Genomic DNA, 18,401 nt, shown 5'->3' on the forward strand with positions numbered 1-18,401 from the left:
GGCAGGTAGTGCTGCTTATACGTACAGTTGCCCAACACTTCAAATTATAAGACCCTTTGTTCAATTAGTTAGAACTTCGCCAAATTTTAACCATTTGGGCACAAATGCCAGATTTCTCAACTGAGCTGCTGCTGCTGCTTTTTTTAAGTTTCAGCAATAATGGTGTAGCCATTTCAGAGAACAAGATGAGGGAAAATACATGGTTATGCTCATGTTTAAAATATTCTCACAACCACTCTGTTGAAAAGCTCTAGCACTTCCATGCTTACTAGCAAGGATTTGAAATTTTTCAGGGTGACCTCCCTGTGTCAGGTACGTGCCTTTTGCCATCCCCGTGAAAATCTGCCCACATTTGGCCAAGTTATAGGCCTCTGAAAAATTCCACTTCACACATTCTCAGTAAAGGCTTAGTAGAGTTTGGCAGCTAAATTCTCTGGAGCATTTGCCATCCTCTCACACTTCTTACATGCCAACCAGACTCTGGATGCATCATAGTCACAGAACAGCTGAGCATGTTCCATTTCATATCAGCCAGGGGCTGAACAGGACTTTCCCTGCAATTGCTCAAAGCTGGGGGTTGCTTAGATACTGGCCACCAGAACTGAGAGCAGGGAGACTGTCTCTCCTTTGCTGTCACTGCACCCCTTGCTGGTGCCTAGAGGGACAGAAGCAGAGTGATGGGATAGAAAGACAGGAGCCGATGATGGGAGAAGATAGGAGCAAGCGGCAAGGACAGGAACTGTTGAGTGGGGTAGCATAGGAGCAAAGGGGGCATGGGCAAAAGCTAGAGACTGGGCAGGAGCAGGAGTTGATTTTAGAGGCAGGCAGGTGCCAGAGAGGATAACAGTGGGGAGGAAGGGACAAGAGCAGTGACTTGGCAGGGGAATATAAGAGTGGAAAGGGACATAGATAGGCTCGAGGCACGGGGGCAGAAGGCTCTGAAATTATTATAAAAGTCCCGTACTGAACATGTATCCCACCCCTGCTGCTGACCCTGTGGGGAGTCAGTACGATTACACAGGATGAAATTTTTGTTTTTCAATTTTTAAGTTTTTTAAAGTTTGGGAAATTACATTAAAAGGGGGTCTAATGAGTTAAATAAGCAACTGGGAGGTAGAAAGTCCTGAGTGCTGATCCCATTACTGTGCGGGCTTGGGAAAGTCATTTAACCTTTCTGTATCTGTTTCCCTCTCCATTTAATGTGAATAATAATACTTTCCTTGAAGGGGTACTTAAATATTTGTAAAGCATTTTGAAATCTTTGGATGAAAGGCTTATAAGACCAATGTATTAATTTTACAGTGTTTTACTCCTATGACGCACTGAACATTATGGGTTCACTTCCTTATTCTGCTCATGCTTTGTATTCTAACTTTACTTGAGAGGATGACCTGAACCAACAAATTCACTACTCTCGCAGCCTTTGCTGTGACAGTTACATAAATTCAAGGCAATCCATCATACTATGTTGAGTTGGTGAAGTTCACTGATGACACTTCAGTGAGTTGCTTTGTAAAAACTATTGGTTAAATTTAGAGTGATGAAAGGAATCAGTACTTCAACACCACATAGTCAGATTGTGGAATTCACTACTGCTAAGGCTGTTGGGTAAAATAGTGTGAGTGGATTTTAAAATATTATGATCAATAACATATTTCTTGTTTTATAAGCTATGATGAGGGTAAGAAAGAAAGAAAGCTATATCCCCATGTACAGTCTTACACAATTGGCAATACACAGTAATGGAGTATTTCTCCATCTGACATATTGGTTATTGGCTATTTCTGGCAGTAGGATACCAGACTTCATGGACAAATTGTTTTATTCAGCGAGGCAGAGCCTGTGTCTCATTTCTCCCATCCCCCAATGCCTATTTTGAACACACAGGAACATAACATGGTGTACGAAGTTTAGTTTTATTGTCACACATAATGGTTATTTTTGAAGAATTATGTTAGCAGATTCTCAATTTGCTCACTTTGGGAGTAAGTGTTGGTTTGTAGGGCAGTGCATGGGATTTAGAATCAAAACGATTAATAATGATCAACCACATACCAGAAGCCCCACTATGGCACCAAAACCATTAACTCTTTGTATGTCCATAAAGAAGGACAAAAATGCTGACTTAAAGTTACAGCATACTGCAAGCTTAATTTGCAGTTCAGAAAAGTTTGTTCTTTTTCAGTACAGCTTAGCTGTAGTCAATAAAACGTGGAAATTAGCTGAATCACAGTAGTTTAGTTGACATTCTGTTCTGTTTTGTTCATACAGAAATGTATCTTCTGTAGACAGAGAATGAAGAAATTTTCTGGTGCCTGCATACAGTGTTCTTATGGGCGTTGTCCAGCTTCCTTCCATGTTACCTGTGCCCATGCTGCAGGGGTGCTGATGGAGCCTGATGACTGGCCTTATGTTGTCTACATCACATGTTTCAGACACAAGATCAATCAGAATGTGGTAAGGAATTTTATCCTTTCTTTCTTCCTTTCTTTTTCTTTTTTTTTAAACAAAAAATAAAATATGCTGTGGATAGTCTTTGCATTCTAAAAGTGTAATTAAGGCAGGAATTTACTTAGCTGTCTAGGGAAAATGAAGGAAGGAATCTATAAATGGCTTATGTTTAAAAGATTGCTCCATCTATATTCTTTTCATATACAGCAGGTCATTATATTTTGACAGTTTCTCCTTATGTCTGGAGCTTGGAGAAATGTTGGTACTCAAACGGTGGTTGATAGGCCTGGCATACTTTTCCATTAGGACCATTACAGTATGTATAGATTCACCACCACAATAAATCAATACAGTCTCCTTTTTTAAATTTTCAGTGTAGTACAAATACCCACATTTATTACAAAAATCCAGATTAAATATTATGAATATCCAATATAAAAATATTGCACATATAACATACTTATTCAGCATTCCCAATAAAACCTTGCAAATGTCCTTCCAAAATTTCAGTACTGACTGACAATAGTTATACAAAGTATGAGTAGAACTCCATATTCTTTGTGACAATGCCAGAAGTTTCCATCAATGCTGAGAAAGAGCCGTTAATGTTAGCTGTGATGTATACTTCATTCACAATACTGTCATTAACTGTCTTGTAGATCTTAATGCATTTTGTTCCACTTGATTTCTGTCACTTCTAATGGAGATGCTTAACCATTCTGTAGTTTTTAAATTATATTTGAATTATTCCTTAACATTGTTCAGACAGAAGAAATATATAATAGAATCTAGGGATGGAAAATACCTATTTGATCATTTAATCCAGTGTTTTTCAACCTTTTCTTGTTGGTGACCCCTCATTCAAAGTCAAATTTTTTCAGCCCTCCCTCCTTACATTTACTATGAACATAAATGTGTCATTGATAGCAATGATAAATCTATATAATCTGTTTATTTTGTGTTTTGAGAAGTTGACTGAGAATACTTGACCTCAGAGCGGATGGGTGTGCAGGAAGTGAAGAGCAAGATTTTGTTTGCTTTAGATTGTAATAACATTTTCAACACCAGAGAACCTCTCCGAATGCTTTCCTTGACTCTCTTGGGGTTCATGATCCACTAGTTTAGTCCATCCACAGCGAGTACAAGACTGGCCTTACAGAACATTTTCTGGCATTTTCTCCAGTATAGTTTTCAGTGTCTCAACCAATGGGACTTCCATCATTTCCCATGGGAGACTATTCTTCAGTCAAATAGAACTCTCTGTCAGGAAGATTTTTCTGTGGTCTAGGCTGAATATTCCTTCTATCAATTTCATCCTATTACTCCTAGTTATACCTCCTGTACCATGCTTATCAGTTCCTTTCCTTAAATGGTGTACAACTCTTTGAACAGACAATCTATTCCTATCACCATCTCTCTTTGTAATTGCATAGTTTTTCTATAACTATTTTGTTGTCCAGCTGTACCGAAAGAAGGACAGGAGACACTTGATATGGATTTAATCAGACTGCAACGTTATTATTAGATGTTTGGGACTACCCGGCAGATAAAAGTGTACAGTGCAGGTAAACCCTGTTTATTTTCAATTACCCGGTTAGGCTTTCCCCAACTTCCCCTCTTTTTCCATCCAGGTCCCTCCAGCAAATCCATTCCTGGGACCTTACCATCCACCCCACCTCGTGGGAGGGGTAAGATGGGCTATAAGAAAGGGGGGTTGGCTCCTTGCTGTTCCAACCACAGGAGCCCCAAGCCCCACACCATTCCGTTTCTTTAACCAGCACCTCCTTTTTAAGTCCTTTACCAGGCCATTTATCTGGGCACTGGATGCCTTCCCTATGCACTGGACATCTGCCCCACACTTACCAAATAATTTGCAACATATAACCTACCACGCCTTTTGTGCTCACCATAATAGGTCTTCCCTAATACCCGCTGTGGGGAAGGCAAAAAAAAACCCTCTCCACCGAAGCCAATATCGTGGTAAGGGAAAAAATATCTTCCCAGCTCCCCCTAAAATGTAGTGACTAGCACAATGCCCACAGCAGGTTCAAACCCACCTGATAATCACACCTCAAGGGGAGGGAGGGTGGGTGCTGCCTTGCCTGCTGCGTGGAGAAAGGGGTTTGCAACACCAGAGCTTGAAGCTTTAAAGCCTTTCGCCCTTACATTCCAAGGGGGTGAGTCAGTTCTGCGAAGCTGACCAACACCACCTTTTTGCAGCTGTGTCTGCCCTCCAGTTTTTGCACTGGCTGAGGTCTCCTTTTTTTGGCAGCTTCAGTTGTTTGGTGGTTTTATACTTATTTTTTCTAAGTCATTACTTACTGCTCCTTACTCATATTTTGTTTTTTTCTGAACTCTATCTAATTCGTCTGTGCCTTTCTGTTACTGAGGCATCTAGAGTAAACAGCCACACTAACAAAGCATATCATTCACTTATGCCTTTTTTCCCCTCTGGATTGTAAGCCTGTCAGGGCACAGATAATCTTTTTTCTATGTTTGTACAGCACCCAGCACAATGAGCCCCCCCCCCATCCTGACTTGGGTCTTTTGCCTGCTTCCATAATATAAATATTTATTAATAATGCTAATAATAATAACGCCTGTAAATTGTTAGTAAAGTAAGGTGGAACATGTAGCATTCACATTTTCTATCTCTCTGTCTTGTCTATCTAACATACACAGCACAGATTATATTACATCTGCAATTTATCAGTATACTTTATTGGCATACATTTAAACTAGGGCGCTGTAAACAATTGTTAAATGATAATTATTTTGTGCTCTAGAAGCCAAAACAAATGTTAGTCTGATACAACACTATTATGATAAAATTGACTCCCACAAAAATCCTTTATTTCCCCCCCAATGATTTTCTTGATCTATATTTGGTGTTATTAAAGGAAAAATAAAAATGACATTGAGAAACAGCATCTTGCACAACCACTTATGAAGTGTATGGGATGCATGGTCAGACTGGCTTGGAAAAAAAAATAAAAATCAATCCAATCTTTCCCAAAACTCAGAGCCAACAATATACCTTTACAGGAGGAGTTTGGGTCGGTTGGCTTATTTTTTGTGGCCAGAACCAAAAAACACCAGGCAAAGGTAGGCTATTTTTGTGTGTGCTTTATTGGACAAAATCTTGGAAATATCAAAAATACTATGAGAGCCTTTCCTTGTGTAATTTTAACATGATTTTGAGGCAAGGAAGGTTGACATAAGTTTGTATATGCTTTGGTTTGATATCCTATCTTTTGGATAATTAATCTAATCAAATCTCCAAACTTTCAAAAGTTTGTTCACCATTAATTTTCTTATTAGATCTTTATCCTTTCAATTAGCTATCCTTTCATGCGGAAATTACACTGCCTTTTGCCATTTGGCATAGCAGGACTTCTCTGTTCATAATGAACCTTTCTTGTTTGTCCATCACTTTAACTTAAATTGTATTGTTTGAAAGCAAAATAATTAAACAATGAGCACTGATTTTTTAAACTAGTTTTGCAATTTTAAACAGAATAGAATAGAGATTTAAAAAATAGAATATGTCAGCAAGAGCAAATCTGTACAGATATTCAGCTATTGAATAAACGACACATATGACAGGATGCCACTATCTCTGCTCATGGAGAAAGCAAAACAATAATTAGCTGGTGTTATCTTAATAAAGTTGTCCCAAAATGCATTATGAGAGTTGTTTGTTATTACCTAGGTCGAGGTTGAAAGAAAAATAAGAGTTCATTTTTTATTTAGGTTGGAGGAGGGGATGTGACAATTATCTAACATGGTTTTGTAATATGTAAATTAGGGAGGTTGCTTGACCAAAAGCCTATTCTCTCACACACACACACTCTCTCACACACACACACTCTCACACACACATACACACACTTACTTTACTGCATAATGTTAATATATCCCTTAACCTGAGGTGTCAAGCCTCCACCCACTGCAATGCTGAAATTTTGTTTTGAGTCTGAATTATTTAGCACTGTAGTTGCCAACAAATTATGTCCAGATTATTTATCACAATGGTCTCATAAACTTTTCTGACTGGGGGTCACAGTCTTTCTGAATCATCATGGTTATTTCTTCCTAGATTACAGTTTTAATATCAACCACTGGAAAATTTGGCTTGTATTTTATGCTAAATAGAGATGGAGAAGGTAGGTGGGAAAGTAATACCAGTACATATATAGTGTTTCAAAATGTAGTAAAAATAAATTGACTTTGGACTTTTATATGTTGTGCTGCATTTTCAAAATCTTTTGCTTTGTGGGCCAAATTTTCAAATACGAGCAGTAATACTGTGCCTGCCAAAATTGTATGGATGCTCCTTTTAGGTGTGCAAGCAGGTATTTCATCATGTAGACTGGGTAATTGCATGCTGAAAGGAACACACATCTGTGCTGTAACCCATTCTGCACACACGAATACTGGTTTGCTTGCAATAAATTTTGTGTGCAAAATTGGTCGTTTCATATTTTTTCATAGAAACAATGTATTATTTTGCATATGTAAATTTGAAAATATCGTTGCATGGGCAGTTCTCATCACGGCTGTGAAAGTTGAGATGACTGAACAATTGACTTAGTAATGTTTTATATTATTTATGTGCATATATAAAAGCAGAAAAGCCTCAGCTGACTCATTTTTCCTGTTAAGATTCCTTTTCGGATCTCAGAGATTAATATGTTTTAAATAAAGATAACCAACCTTTTGGGATTACTTTAAGACCATGGTTCTCAGCCAGAGGTACGTGTGCCTCCGGGGGTAGGTAGAAGTCTCAACTCAACTCATCCAGATCAGTGTTTCTCAACCTGGGGGTTGCGATCCTCAGAGGGGGTTTAGGGGAGTTGCAAGTGCAGGGCTGGCATTAGGGGTGGCAAGCATGGCAATTGGCCGGGGCCCTGCACCACAGGGAACCCAGTGAAAGCTAAGTTACATGCTTCAACTCTGGGCGGTGGGGCTCATACTTCAGCCCAGAGCTTCAGACATGTCTGCAGCCCAGAGCTTCAGACATGTCTGCAGCCCAGAGCTTCAGACATGTCTGCAGCCCAGAGCTTCAGACATGTCTGCAGCCCAGAGCTTCAGACATGTCTGCAGCCCAGAGCTTCAGACATGTCTGCAGCCCAGAGCTTCAGACAAGGCTCACAAGTGAAAAAGAGGCTCAAGTATCACACTGAAATGTAAGTCCAATAGTTATATTCCAATCAATGTATTTTATAATTATATGGTAAAAATGAGGAAGTAAGCAATATTTCAGTAACAGTGTGTTGTGACACTTTTGTATTTTTATGCCTGATTTTGTAAGCAAGTAGTTTTTAAGTGAAGTGAAAATTGGGGTATACAAGACAAATCAGACTCCTGAAAGGGGCACATTCGTTTCAGACAACAGATCCTATAGCTCATGCTCTAAGGAGAGCTAGTCATTGTGGGCTAGATCTCCATACCTTGCATAACTAAAGATCCCATTGAAATCAGTGAATGTTAAGTGGGCTTGGAATGCAGGATCAGGCCATAAAAATGTAGAGGCGGGAAGGGAAGTTTAGTATACAGCTGCAATAGTGAACCATATGTGAATTTTTATGTTGTGATTGCTCCTGGTCCTTCTGTGGATGTGCAAGAAGAGAGGAAAGGGGATAAGGAGCCTGATATATGTATATGGTTGCCCAGAAAAAAACCTTTATGTACATAAATCCACACAGTGTGGGTAAGGTAAGATTGCTCTGTACTATAACATACCTAATCCAAAACCACAAAAGCAAGGAAATGAAAAACATCTAACAGTACATACCCTCTACTCCTCCATCCAGAGACACACACCTGACCACTAGAACAACCACCAGACACCTCGGATGACACAGCACAACCTTTCTGCCGTTATAAAGATACTAGTAGACCAAAGCAGAAATTTTTCGTTCAAATTCTTTTAAATGATAAATGGCTTTTTTGTCAAAATGGAAATTTCTGTGGGAAATGTTGATTTTTACAAAATTAGGGGAGTGGTAAATAGAAGAATTGGTTCTGTTGTTTTCAACAACAAAAAATTAAAAAATCCATCCATTTGAGCAACACTTTTCAGTAAATTCAAAAGATTTTTACCTGACTGGTTGAAATGTTTCGATTTTTGATTGAAAATGTTTCAGTTTTTAGCAAAAACTTGTGGTTTTCAGTTACCAAAACCCATAACATTTTGTTTTTCAATGTTTGAATGCAAAACTTTTAAAAAATGTTGTAGAAAAACTTTGGAAAAATAATTTTTTGTTTTTGTCAAAAATGTTGTTGGGAAAAAACATTTTCCTACTGGTTGTAGATGTCAGTCTTCTAGCACCTCTTCACCCAAATTCCCCACCACTGCAAACAGACCAGACTTTTTCTGCTATCTGTTCTGCAAATTCACACTTGATCCTGCACTGGCTGACCATCTTCATGAAAAACAGGATCTTCAACATTAGCATCTGTTACTGTCATGAAAACCAGGAGCTCTTGAGCTGGCTGGACAGTGCCATGAAGAGAAGGATCCAGAATAGGATCCTCAGAACAGTAGCTGTTCCTATGCTGAAGATACTGTTCTTCATAAAACAGTCTCAAAGAGCTCTTGGTCTTTGACAAACCAGCAGCTACTGCTTCTAGAAGATCTTAGTTATCCAAACTTTTGTTCTCCATTAGCTAAGTGCCGCACTTAAGGATTCGTTTGTGACAAAGAAGTGTGATATTTTTTATTATTTTTGTTAATTAACAAAATAAATACATAACTCAACCAAACTCTCCTTATCTCCTAGGGTTTCAGCTAGGGGAACCCCAAAAATCAGGAGATACAAACTGAGATTTTTTTAGGTGAGGGATGCAATTTTTAATTGATTAGAACTTTGAAAAAAATCAGTTAATTAGTTTTAAACTCCCCAGAAAATTCAGGTTTTGCTCAGACATTGTGCTAAAATTTACAGCACGTACACTGTATTTTTCCTATAAAATGAGCAAGTTGAACTGCCACTTAAAGTACAAAACAGAATACAAACTTAGCAACAGCTCCACCATAACTGATCCTCTGTTCTGTGTCTCTTGTGATGCTCCTGCAGCACAAATGTAATGGAGAGCTCTTGTAACAGGATTGCGGGGGATTTTCTTTTTGTAGAAGAATCCCTGGGTGACAAAAAGCCAATGTAGCCAACTCTGTGCTGTCTGTGCCTGGCCCCCTGGCACTCTAGGTGGTCGAGGGGCATACCTTGGGGGAGGCACAGAGACCAAAGGGAAAAAATCCTGAGCAGGCATACTGTTCAAATATCACTTTCACATTAGGACTATAGTTCTAGGGGTAAAATTGGCAGGGTGGAATAAAACTTAGATTTCCATATCAAACCGAATACATCTTAGAGCTTTGATGATCCTTGACTATAAATATGATCTGGAACTTTTTAGACCAAGTGTTTTTTGTCTACTTGTCAAGCTGTCCTGCAGTGACTGAAGGCGGTGGGTGCCAACCTCAGGGCAAACTCTTAGGAAACAGGACACAAACCCCAAATTGTTGTGAGTTCTATACTTAGATTCCACCTATCAATTATCAAGTGTAAACTCATCAGAAACAGTAACAGCCTTAACATGAAATTACAGACAGTCCCCTTGGGTACTCTGATCTGTCTTGCCTCCCAGGTAAACCCACCTTACACTGAAGATCACAGCAATATTCAGATTACTCTCAGTCAGAAGGACCAGTCACTTACCCCAGGTCAATTGCATGTTATATTTCACAGGAAAGACAACACTACACCCAAATGAGTTTCAATCTTAAATTTCGAAAAGTAACAGAAACTTCTGTGATAAGCAAGCTCAATATGTCCTTCAGGACTAATCCAGGCTAAGCACTTGAGGATCTTTTGCTTATGCTTAGTAATCCTTGCTCCTTAGAGTCCAAGCAGCAGAAAGATACAGTTCCTCCTTGTTAGGACTTTTTATTCCTTCCCCACTTCTGCTTTGAGTTGCAAACTCAGCTAATGAAAGGAACTCACTTGCAAATCTCCTCTTCATGGTGGGGGAGAAAGCAATCAACAAAGTCTTTTGTCCTCTGATGTTCCACAATACTTCATCTTGTGTTTATGTGCTTTTTATGTCAGGCAGGACATAACACCTGTTGGAGACTAGTATTTCACATTAGCTAATGCTTCTCTCCTGTCTGGTGATTTACAGTTACAGAGAATTTTAGTGCAAGTGCTCAAATAATACTTTACAATATGAGATACAGATGTGAAAGTGAGATTAATCCAAGTAACAATTTACAAGTGTTCAATAAAGCATAAACACTAAGCACATTTTTATAACTCTAATTATTTTACCAGTACTAACACACAGGTGAACCAGACTAATTCCAGCTATGTGTTTTCAGTATCCAAGTGAGGCATGGGGACCTTGGCATAAAATGGCATCTGGTTTGCTAGCAATACATCAGTCACACAAATAAAGAGCAAGGACTTCTACCATAATGTATCCCATTTTTTCAGGTTCACATATGGAAGGCCAAGATGGCTTTTTTGTTTGTTTGTCTGTTTGATTTTCTCTGTTTCTACTGCTATCTTAGTTCACCCTTGGCTTGGGTTATGTTGAGGAAAAATCACACTTTCTGAACCACAATTTGCACCATAATCTGAAAGATACCACAGCTGGTTCTTTAATTTGATAGAGCCCCTTGCATAACAACTGTCCTTTCTGCTCAAAAATGACATTCTTAACATCAATAAGTTCTCAGGCTTTTCTGACAGGAAATGTTTTCTGGGACAGGCAATCAGTTATTACAGTGTGCTTGTCAATATGTTCTTCTGCAAAATAAATCAAGAATCCTACCAAAGTAACATACTGAAAGCCAAACTCCGTCCCCTTGAGCTGGGATGCAGTAGGGTTTTCTATGGTTTGAGGTTTTTTAGGGTTTTGTTCATTTATTTGGTTTTCTGCCTGGAGGTAGGGGGATTGAGTTGTGGAGTTTATTTTGTGAAAATTTTACCAGTAAACCAATCAGTATATTCTTAACAAAAAAATTGTGTTTTTGTTTTGTGAAGCTCAATCTTTATACTTGTAATACATTTTGTACTTTTAATACATTTACTTCCTGTTGGATTTATATATCCACCAGAAACTTCTGCTCCACTCACATGGGTAATTCAATGACTATTTTCAGTTTCTGTTTCTGAACATATTTGGATAAATGGAGTCTGGAATTTTTCAAGAAACAAACACCTGGATTTTTACATATTATTCAAGATTTGGTGTGACAGCGGTAACTGATGTTACCAGTAGAGGGACCTATGTGATAATAACTTATAGTGGTAAACTAGTTCTTGGCTCATTTCACCATTTTGTGTTTAGGCTTAGTGATATTGTTATATACAGAACTAGTAATGGCTGTTTAAACAGGTAAACCGCCATTAAATAATATGTATAATTATGAAAGAAAGATTATTTCCAGGTGATCTTGAAAATGCTGTAGACATATAATTGTGTATAACTTCATAGTAGGCCTCAGTCCAATCCTCTGTTTTCATGAACACAATTTTACTCAGAGAAATCACTTGCAAACACAAGCTTAGTGCACTAGCCCCAGAAAATGTGTTGTGTGCATCTGAAGTCTGTCATTTTTTGGTGATAGACTTCAAATGCACACAACACATTTGTACTTGCTTTGCCCTCAGTTTTTAGAAACACAAAAGTTTGAGATGTGTAAATTCTGTAATGTGATGCAAGAAAGTGGTAGTGTGCCAAAAATTACAAAGCAAAAGAAGTATTTCAAAATTTGGCCCAAGTTTGTTTTAAAAAAGTTGCAGGAATTACTTTAAGATAAAATGTAAAAATCTAACAAAGAGCATGGGCACCGATGATAACTCAGCTTCTAATAATCACACTGACAATTCTATAGTCACCTCATTTTGCAGACCTTCTCAGGTACTTTTTTTTTTTTTAGATTATTACATTTATTGAAGAACTTTGCTGCTTGAAAGGTTACAGACAGTTGAAAAAGTGGTAGGAAATTGGGTAATTAATTTAGCATATGTCATACAGTATTTCAAGCTGGTTAGTAAATATTTCTAATTCAAAACATTTTCACTAATACAGATATGCTGTTTGAATCGTGCTGTGGTTTTTAGCATCTCCTGTTGTCAGAAAAGTTCAGATGCCCAGCTGTTGCCAGAGACAGTACAGTTTACCACACAAACACAGCAACCAATATGAAATGATTTACAGCTAATAAACAGCCATAAGATGTCTTATTAGGATGAGAAACTCTTGATTTTACTTCTCCAGATGGTGAAGCTCACTGTGCAAGTGGGAAGCACACTGGGATGCATTAGTTGGGAAGTGGTGTGCACAATTTTCTGCATCATGTACATCTCTGAGCGTTTGCTGAGTTATGGGGTTTGATTTGGGGGTTTTGTTTTGTTTTGTTTTTTTGATAATAGGAGTATAACACCTATAGTTGTTGAGGTAGAATCTTTGCATAATTTGACCTTAGAGTATATCTTGGCTACTCTTCTGAAGGTGATAGCTGATTTTAGGGAAGTTAGAGAGGAAACATGAAAATAAACAGTGGTTATGACTGACCTGCTACATCATAAAGGTGAGTGATAAAATAAACAATCATTATAACTGCACAATACCATCTGCAGTTTTAAAGTGAGTGTTCTGCATTGTTTCTGAGTTAGTGAATCATCCTGTTGTATCACTGTTGACCACTTTTACAAAAACGAGATGTGTATCTATTGATGTCATCCCAGTGAGCAAAATATGAAGTAATATCATTATGAAAATCCAAAACTTGAGAAGTGCCTTTCAATAAAATTCTACAGTATAAGCTTGGTTCACCATGTCTGATCTCTACTAGAGCTGGATATAAGGGATTTAAGATAGTGGCAAACAACATTTCTGAATGGTCCCAGAATTGTTTTGCTTAAATTGTTCTCCTGTGTTGTAAGATGAGCCAAAACACCATAATAGTAGATATATTTTTAATTATGTGCTGCAATCTTGTGTGGCTGTAATTCTTTTGCTAATAAAATGTAAATGTGTATGCTTCACAGAAAGTTTGATTGTTGTAGTAAGGAAAGATTTTGCATTTCAAGATTTCTTGCTAAATTGAGAGCCATGATTGATCACTGCAGTACTTTATCATGTGACATGGTTCTGATAAACTAAGTGGTGACTGTTTTTAATGACTGTTTCTTAAATTCTTGCTTTCAAGAGAACTAAAGCATGTGAGAAGGCCATCACAGTGGGGCAGACTGTCATCACAAAACACAGGAACACACGATATTATAGTTGCAGAGTGATAGGAGTGACATCTCAAGTCTTCTATGAAGTCATGTTTGATGATGGCTCCTTCAGTCGGGACACTTTCCCTGAAGATATTGTAGTAAGTATTTTTTAAGATACTTGCTCTTTTTGGATAATAGGAGTGTAACACCCATAGCTAAACAGACTGAATCTTTGGGAATATTTCCTTTCACCTTTAAAGGAGATAACTGACTTAATATTCATTTCATGTTTGTTGTTTTCACTGCAGAGAATTATCATTTTCTAATGGGCTTCCCAACCTTGGTTGTTCTAATTAGTATCCACCATTTGACCAAATTAATCAAACCTAATCTTCCAAAGTCTTTTAATTAAATAAGAAATATATGTTTAATAAAGGATATTAGAATGGGAATTCCACATACTCTGATCTGTCTCTGAGATATAATGACATTCCATGCTGAATTGAAAAATCCTATTTTCAAATATAGAATGGGAAGAATGGCTCTCAGGAATCTGTTCTGACAACGTGTTTACATCTTTTGATGTTTAGTTGCAAGATTACATTATTAATGATAAAAATCAACAGGGAAAAGAATATGTAGTTTAGTCCTAAAAGCAATGCAGATTTTGATTTCCCCTAGGCACTTAAATCTCCATGTTTTTCAGGAATGTTACTGAATACATGATGTGCTTATTTGGGGAACATGCATGTTTTCCTTAGACATTCCGGATTACATTTGCCAGTGCCTTGCACCTTGTGTAATCATTTACAAAAGTGGGTGCAGAGTGGGTGCAAACCATTACCATTCTGATTTGGTACCATTTCACACCCTCTTCATACTTATTGGCCCTGATCCTTGGCTTCAATCAAGCCACCTTTGTGGTCCCCTGATCCTGAGGCTTCTCTGGGCTGTGCTGATTTGTTGGTATAAGTGTTATAACTTGCACCTGTTGCCAACAACTCCCAGGGGCTGTTAGAGCAGCCAGGGATTGCCAGGATGCACATCCTCTTTCCCTTAGCTGTGTTCTCTGCTGGCTGCAGGGGGTTAGGATAGCATAAGACACTAGCATAAGAGTTAGAATGTTGTGGTTCAGGAAGCTGCACCCCCCAGAATACTCAGCCTTCCTATCCTATAAAGATGTTTGGGAGCTTTAATGTTTTCCACAGACCAACTTGTCTCTGGAACCAGTTATCTGTCAAATACTGGCAATGGAAATAATACTGTTTTTCTTGTCAACTGTTTAGTTATTGAAAAGTCTAATGCATTTTGGAAATAAGATATTTAAAGGGGTACATTTTCGAAGCAGTGAGTGGGGATTTAGCTGTTCACCTCCCACTGGTGTTAATGGAAGTCATGCAGCTAAATCCCTGTTACATCGCTTTGAAAAATTTACCCCTTAATTTGAAATATTCTGAAAGGCTCCAGTAATGATCAAGGGCCTTTTGATTTGGGATCATCAAGATACTAAGCAAATGTGGCTGCATTGTTATCACAAACCTCTCTTTTGTGTGCACCTGCATCAAAGTATCAAAGGGAGAGATGAGAAGCTGCTCACCACCCTACTGGGATAGCTTGTTCTGGAGCTAAGAAGGAATGTAATCAGGTCTGGATATGCCTCAGTGCTTCTCAGATACTAGATGAACAACATATAATTGTTTGATGGAAATACCAAACAAATTTCATATTCCTTAGAGAAATCTTGTTGTGTTTTCATTCGATAATATACCTGTAGCAGTAACTGGGAGGAAAGAATATTTTTTCTTCTGCCTGGCCTAAAATTTGATAATCCACGCAATGTGCATATCAGGTGTTAGTGCTGCTGGGAGGACTTATTAATCAAATCTGGTGTGAAAGCAATGTTACTGCCTATTGAGGAACTTATTTCTCTCATCTGTTTTCACTTTTCAGATAGCTCACAAAGATAGAGCTTTCTGCTTTTGCAGTATGTGTTGAGCACAATTTCAGTTCAACTCACACTTGTGTTTATGCAAGGCAGGCCACGATTTCAGTGTTGGGCACAGTAATTTATTTGTAAGGAGGAAGATGGGGAGCCTCATCTCTAAAACTCTGTCTTCTCTAGCTCTAGATATTCAACAGTTGCCAAGGCAGGGAATCCATTGTTCCCATCCCCTATATATTTTTCTTTGCTTTGTGTTAGCATTTGCTAAATATATTAGGACATGCTTTTTATTTACTTTTTACTGTGCATTTGGGGCCTCTGGTTTCAACCTTGTAAGACTGTCACAAACAAATGACTCTTCAGTTAGACCATTTAAACTAATTAAATTGCAAATTAGTAAGCCTCAGTGCATTTGCTAACCTGTGGGCTCAGTTCTACCCTCTGCTGTGCTGGTGTGTAAAAGATGTAAGTGCAACTTTTTATCCTACACACGCAGCAGGTAAGGATCTCCCCATAGCTCAGTGACAAATGGTAGAAAACAGCTGGCGAATTGTACTGTCTGGTGTACCATATCCCAATGGAGACTAAATCTGCAGGTTAAATAGGCTGTTTAGGGTCGTCGTCCCCTGGCCCCCCAAAAAACCCTGGCCAGTACATATGCTGCATTCTCCAGCAAGTGCTGCCAACAGCGGGTTGAAAGTGCAACTTGCTGCTGCTTAGAGGAGCATCACGTAATGCTCTGTGGCTTGTCACCCATCTCCAGCTCAGCACACCATAATGAATCCTGCCCTAGTGTGTGGGGCCGACGTCAATTAGCAGACTCTGCACTGGAGAGTGTAACTATTCTCCCTGTTGTTCCAGTCAGGGTTTCCTTCAGTAAACACAACATGCTGTGAAACTTGGTATTTTAATACCTGTCAGACACATCTCTACATGAAAATCCTGGCAGCTTGCTAAATACGGAACATGCTGGTTCAGGTTTATTTATGTAGTTTTTGCTATTTATATATTGTATCTGTCAAAAATGCCTTAGCATTTGTGATACAATTTGTGATATAAACACATTTTCTAAAATAAATTGAACCTGACACAAAAGCTAAGACATGACCCATTCCCATTCCTCGTGAAAGCCCGACAGGCCTTGTTGTAGGCTTTGCGGGTCACCACATTCTTACTATCTCAGACCAAGGAGGGAAACACATTCCGGAGTCACGGACACTCCACTGGGAATGACCCACCACTCACCACCACATGTACAAATCTAAGGGTTGTCAGTGTGTTGCCTGATCGTAAGTGCCACAGGACAACATATCCAGGACTCAAAGTGTAATGGTCTTTATAGATTAAAACTAACAATCTAAATTGCTCCTAGAAATGAATTGGATGTCACCGCAGCATGCGGAATACCAGTGTAAACTGCTCCCCGAAAGGAAGGGCTCCTACAGGAGAAAAAGGAGACATTTATCTGTCAGTGGAGAGTATTTGGAGCAGCATTAGAGTGATATTTTCATGAGTCCGAGGGGATTTCTTCCCAAAACCCAAATACTGTGGTTCTGGGCAGTTCTGAAAATGTCTGTGAAATTTCTGCTTAACAATATATTCCTGAAGAATGTGTATATCAGCTTAGTTAAACTCAGCATGCAAACTGCTGCTGTCAAGAACCATGATAAAAGATGTATTGCTACATGATTCAAAGTCTGTCAATCCAAGCAAATGTGACAGTCACCGATGAATTTTTTTTGTCTACAACTCTTTTTTTTTAAAACCTACAGTGATACATAGAGCCCTAAACAGAATTATGCTGACGCTAATGTAACCACCTTCTTTTACCAGTGGACCCAAAAGAGCCTTCAGACTGATGAGATTAGTGAAGATTAAGGTCCATCATTCTGTGTGTATCAGTATTTTAAATTCACTACTGGCCATGAAAAGTGAAACAGGACCATTCAGAAATGTGACAGCGAAAGTACATCACTGAAATTTTCAAGACGGCTACTATTGCTTTCAGCACACACCTAAATTTCACAAAGCACCAAAATTATGGTCTTCTGCTTTCTTTGTAATAGAATGCATCACTTTTTAGTTACTGTGCATTTGAGCAAAAGCTCAGTGTAATAGCAAAGCAATTGGAGAGGCTGCTTTTTTGTTTGTTTTTTGGGGGGTGGGATTTAAAGGTTTTTCCCTGCCAGGGACCACCTTCACAGCTCTCCAGCGCTGTCAATGTCCATGAATAACTCCCTTGTGATGCTGTCAGAGTTTGAAATGAAAATTTTAACAACTCCTGATCCCACACTCTAATATACGTAATGTGATGGTATTAGCTTCCCCACAGTTTAATTTTTTCTTTCTGTCTCTGGAACCTTTGAGATCTTAAATTGTTACCCCAATTTTTGGGGTCTAGCAGATTGTTTCTGCTAGGAAAAGAAATTGATGATGGAGTCAGGTATTTGATGCAATCCTGTTTGTTTACAAAGAATGTACATACTCCTCTTTCCCAAACACAGTAGGAATCAAACAGGGGGTAACTTCTTTTTTTACAGTTCCAAGCCCCCTTCAGTTAGCACTTTGACCAAAAGCTCTCCCTTAGCTTTTTTCAAAAGGACACACTACCATGACTTTTCTGACCTTATCTGGGGCTTCTTTGCTCCTTCTATCTTTTTCTGTTGCTTGAACTTCTCTCTCACACACAGCTTCACTAACGAATGTGCCAACCCCTGTGTAACAGCATTGGCGTCCACCTCCGGCGAGTGCCCCCTTCTGGTTGGGCGTGT

General features: G+C 38.7%; 1 protein-coding gene across 17 annotated transcripts in view; it reads left to right on the top strand.

The window, feature by feature from the left end:
* The window catches only part of KDM4C (lysine demethylase 4C), a 437,490-nt gene that overhangs the window by 386,132 nt on the left and 32,957 nt on the right, over positions 1 to 18,401 (top strand). For 16 of the 17 annotated variants that reach the window (XM_073345318.2, XM_073345317.2, XM_073345311.2 and 13 more), the window contains 2 exons: positions 2,272 to 2,457; positions 13,676 to 13,846. In XM_073345318.2, the coding sequence (XP_073201419.1) occupies positions 2,272 to 2,457; positions 13,676 to 13,846 (357 nt within the window). Of the gene's footprint in view, positions 1 to 2,271; positions 2,458 to 3,911; positions 4,017 to 13,675; positions 13,847 to 18,401 lie in introns of those variants that run through there. The other variant, XR_012159108.2, reaches the window with a different exon arrangement.

Source organism: Lepidochelys kempii, chromosome 5, assembly GCF_965140285.1.
Source record: "Lepidochelys kempii isolate rLepKem1 chromosome 5, rLepKem1.hap1, whole genome shotgun sequence".
Taxonomy (NCBI): Eukaryota; Metazoa; Chordata; order Testudines; family Cheloniidae; genus Lepidochelys; species Lepidochelys kempii.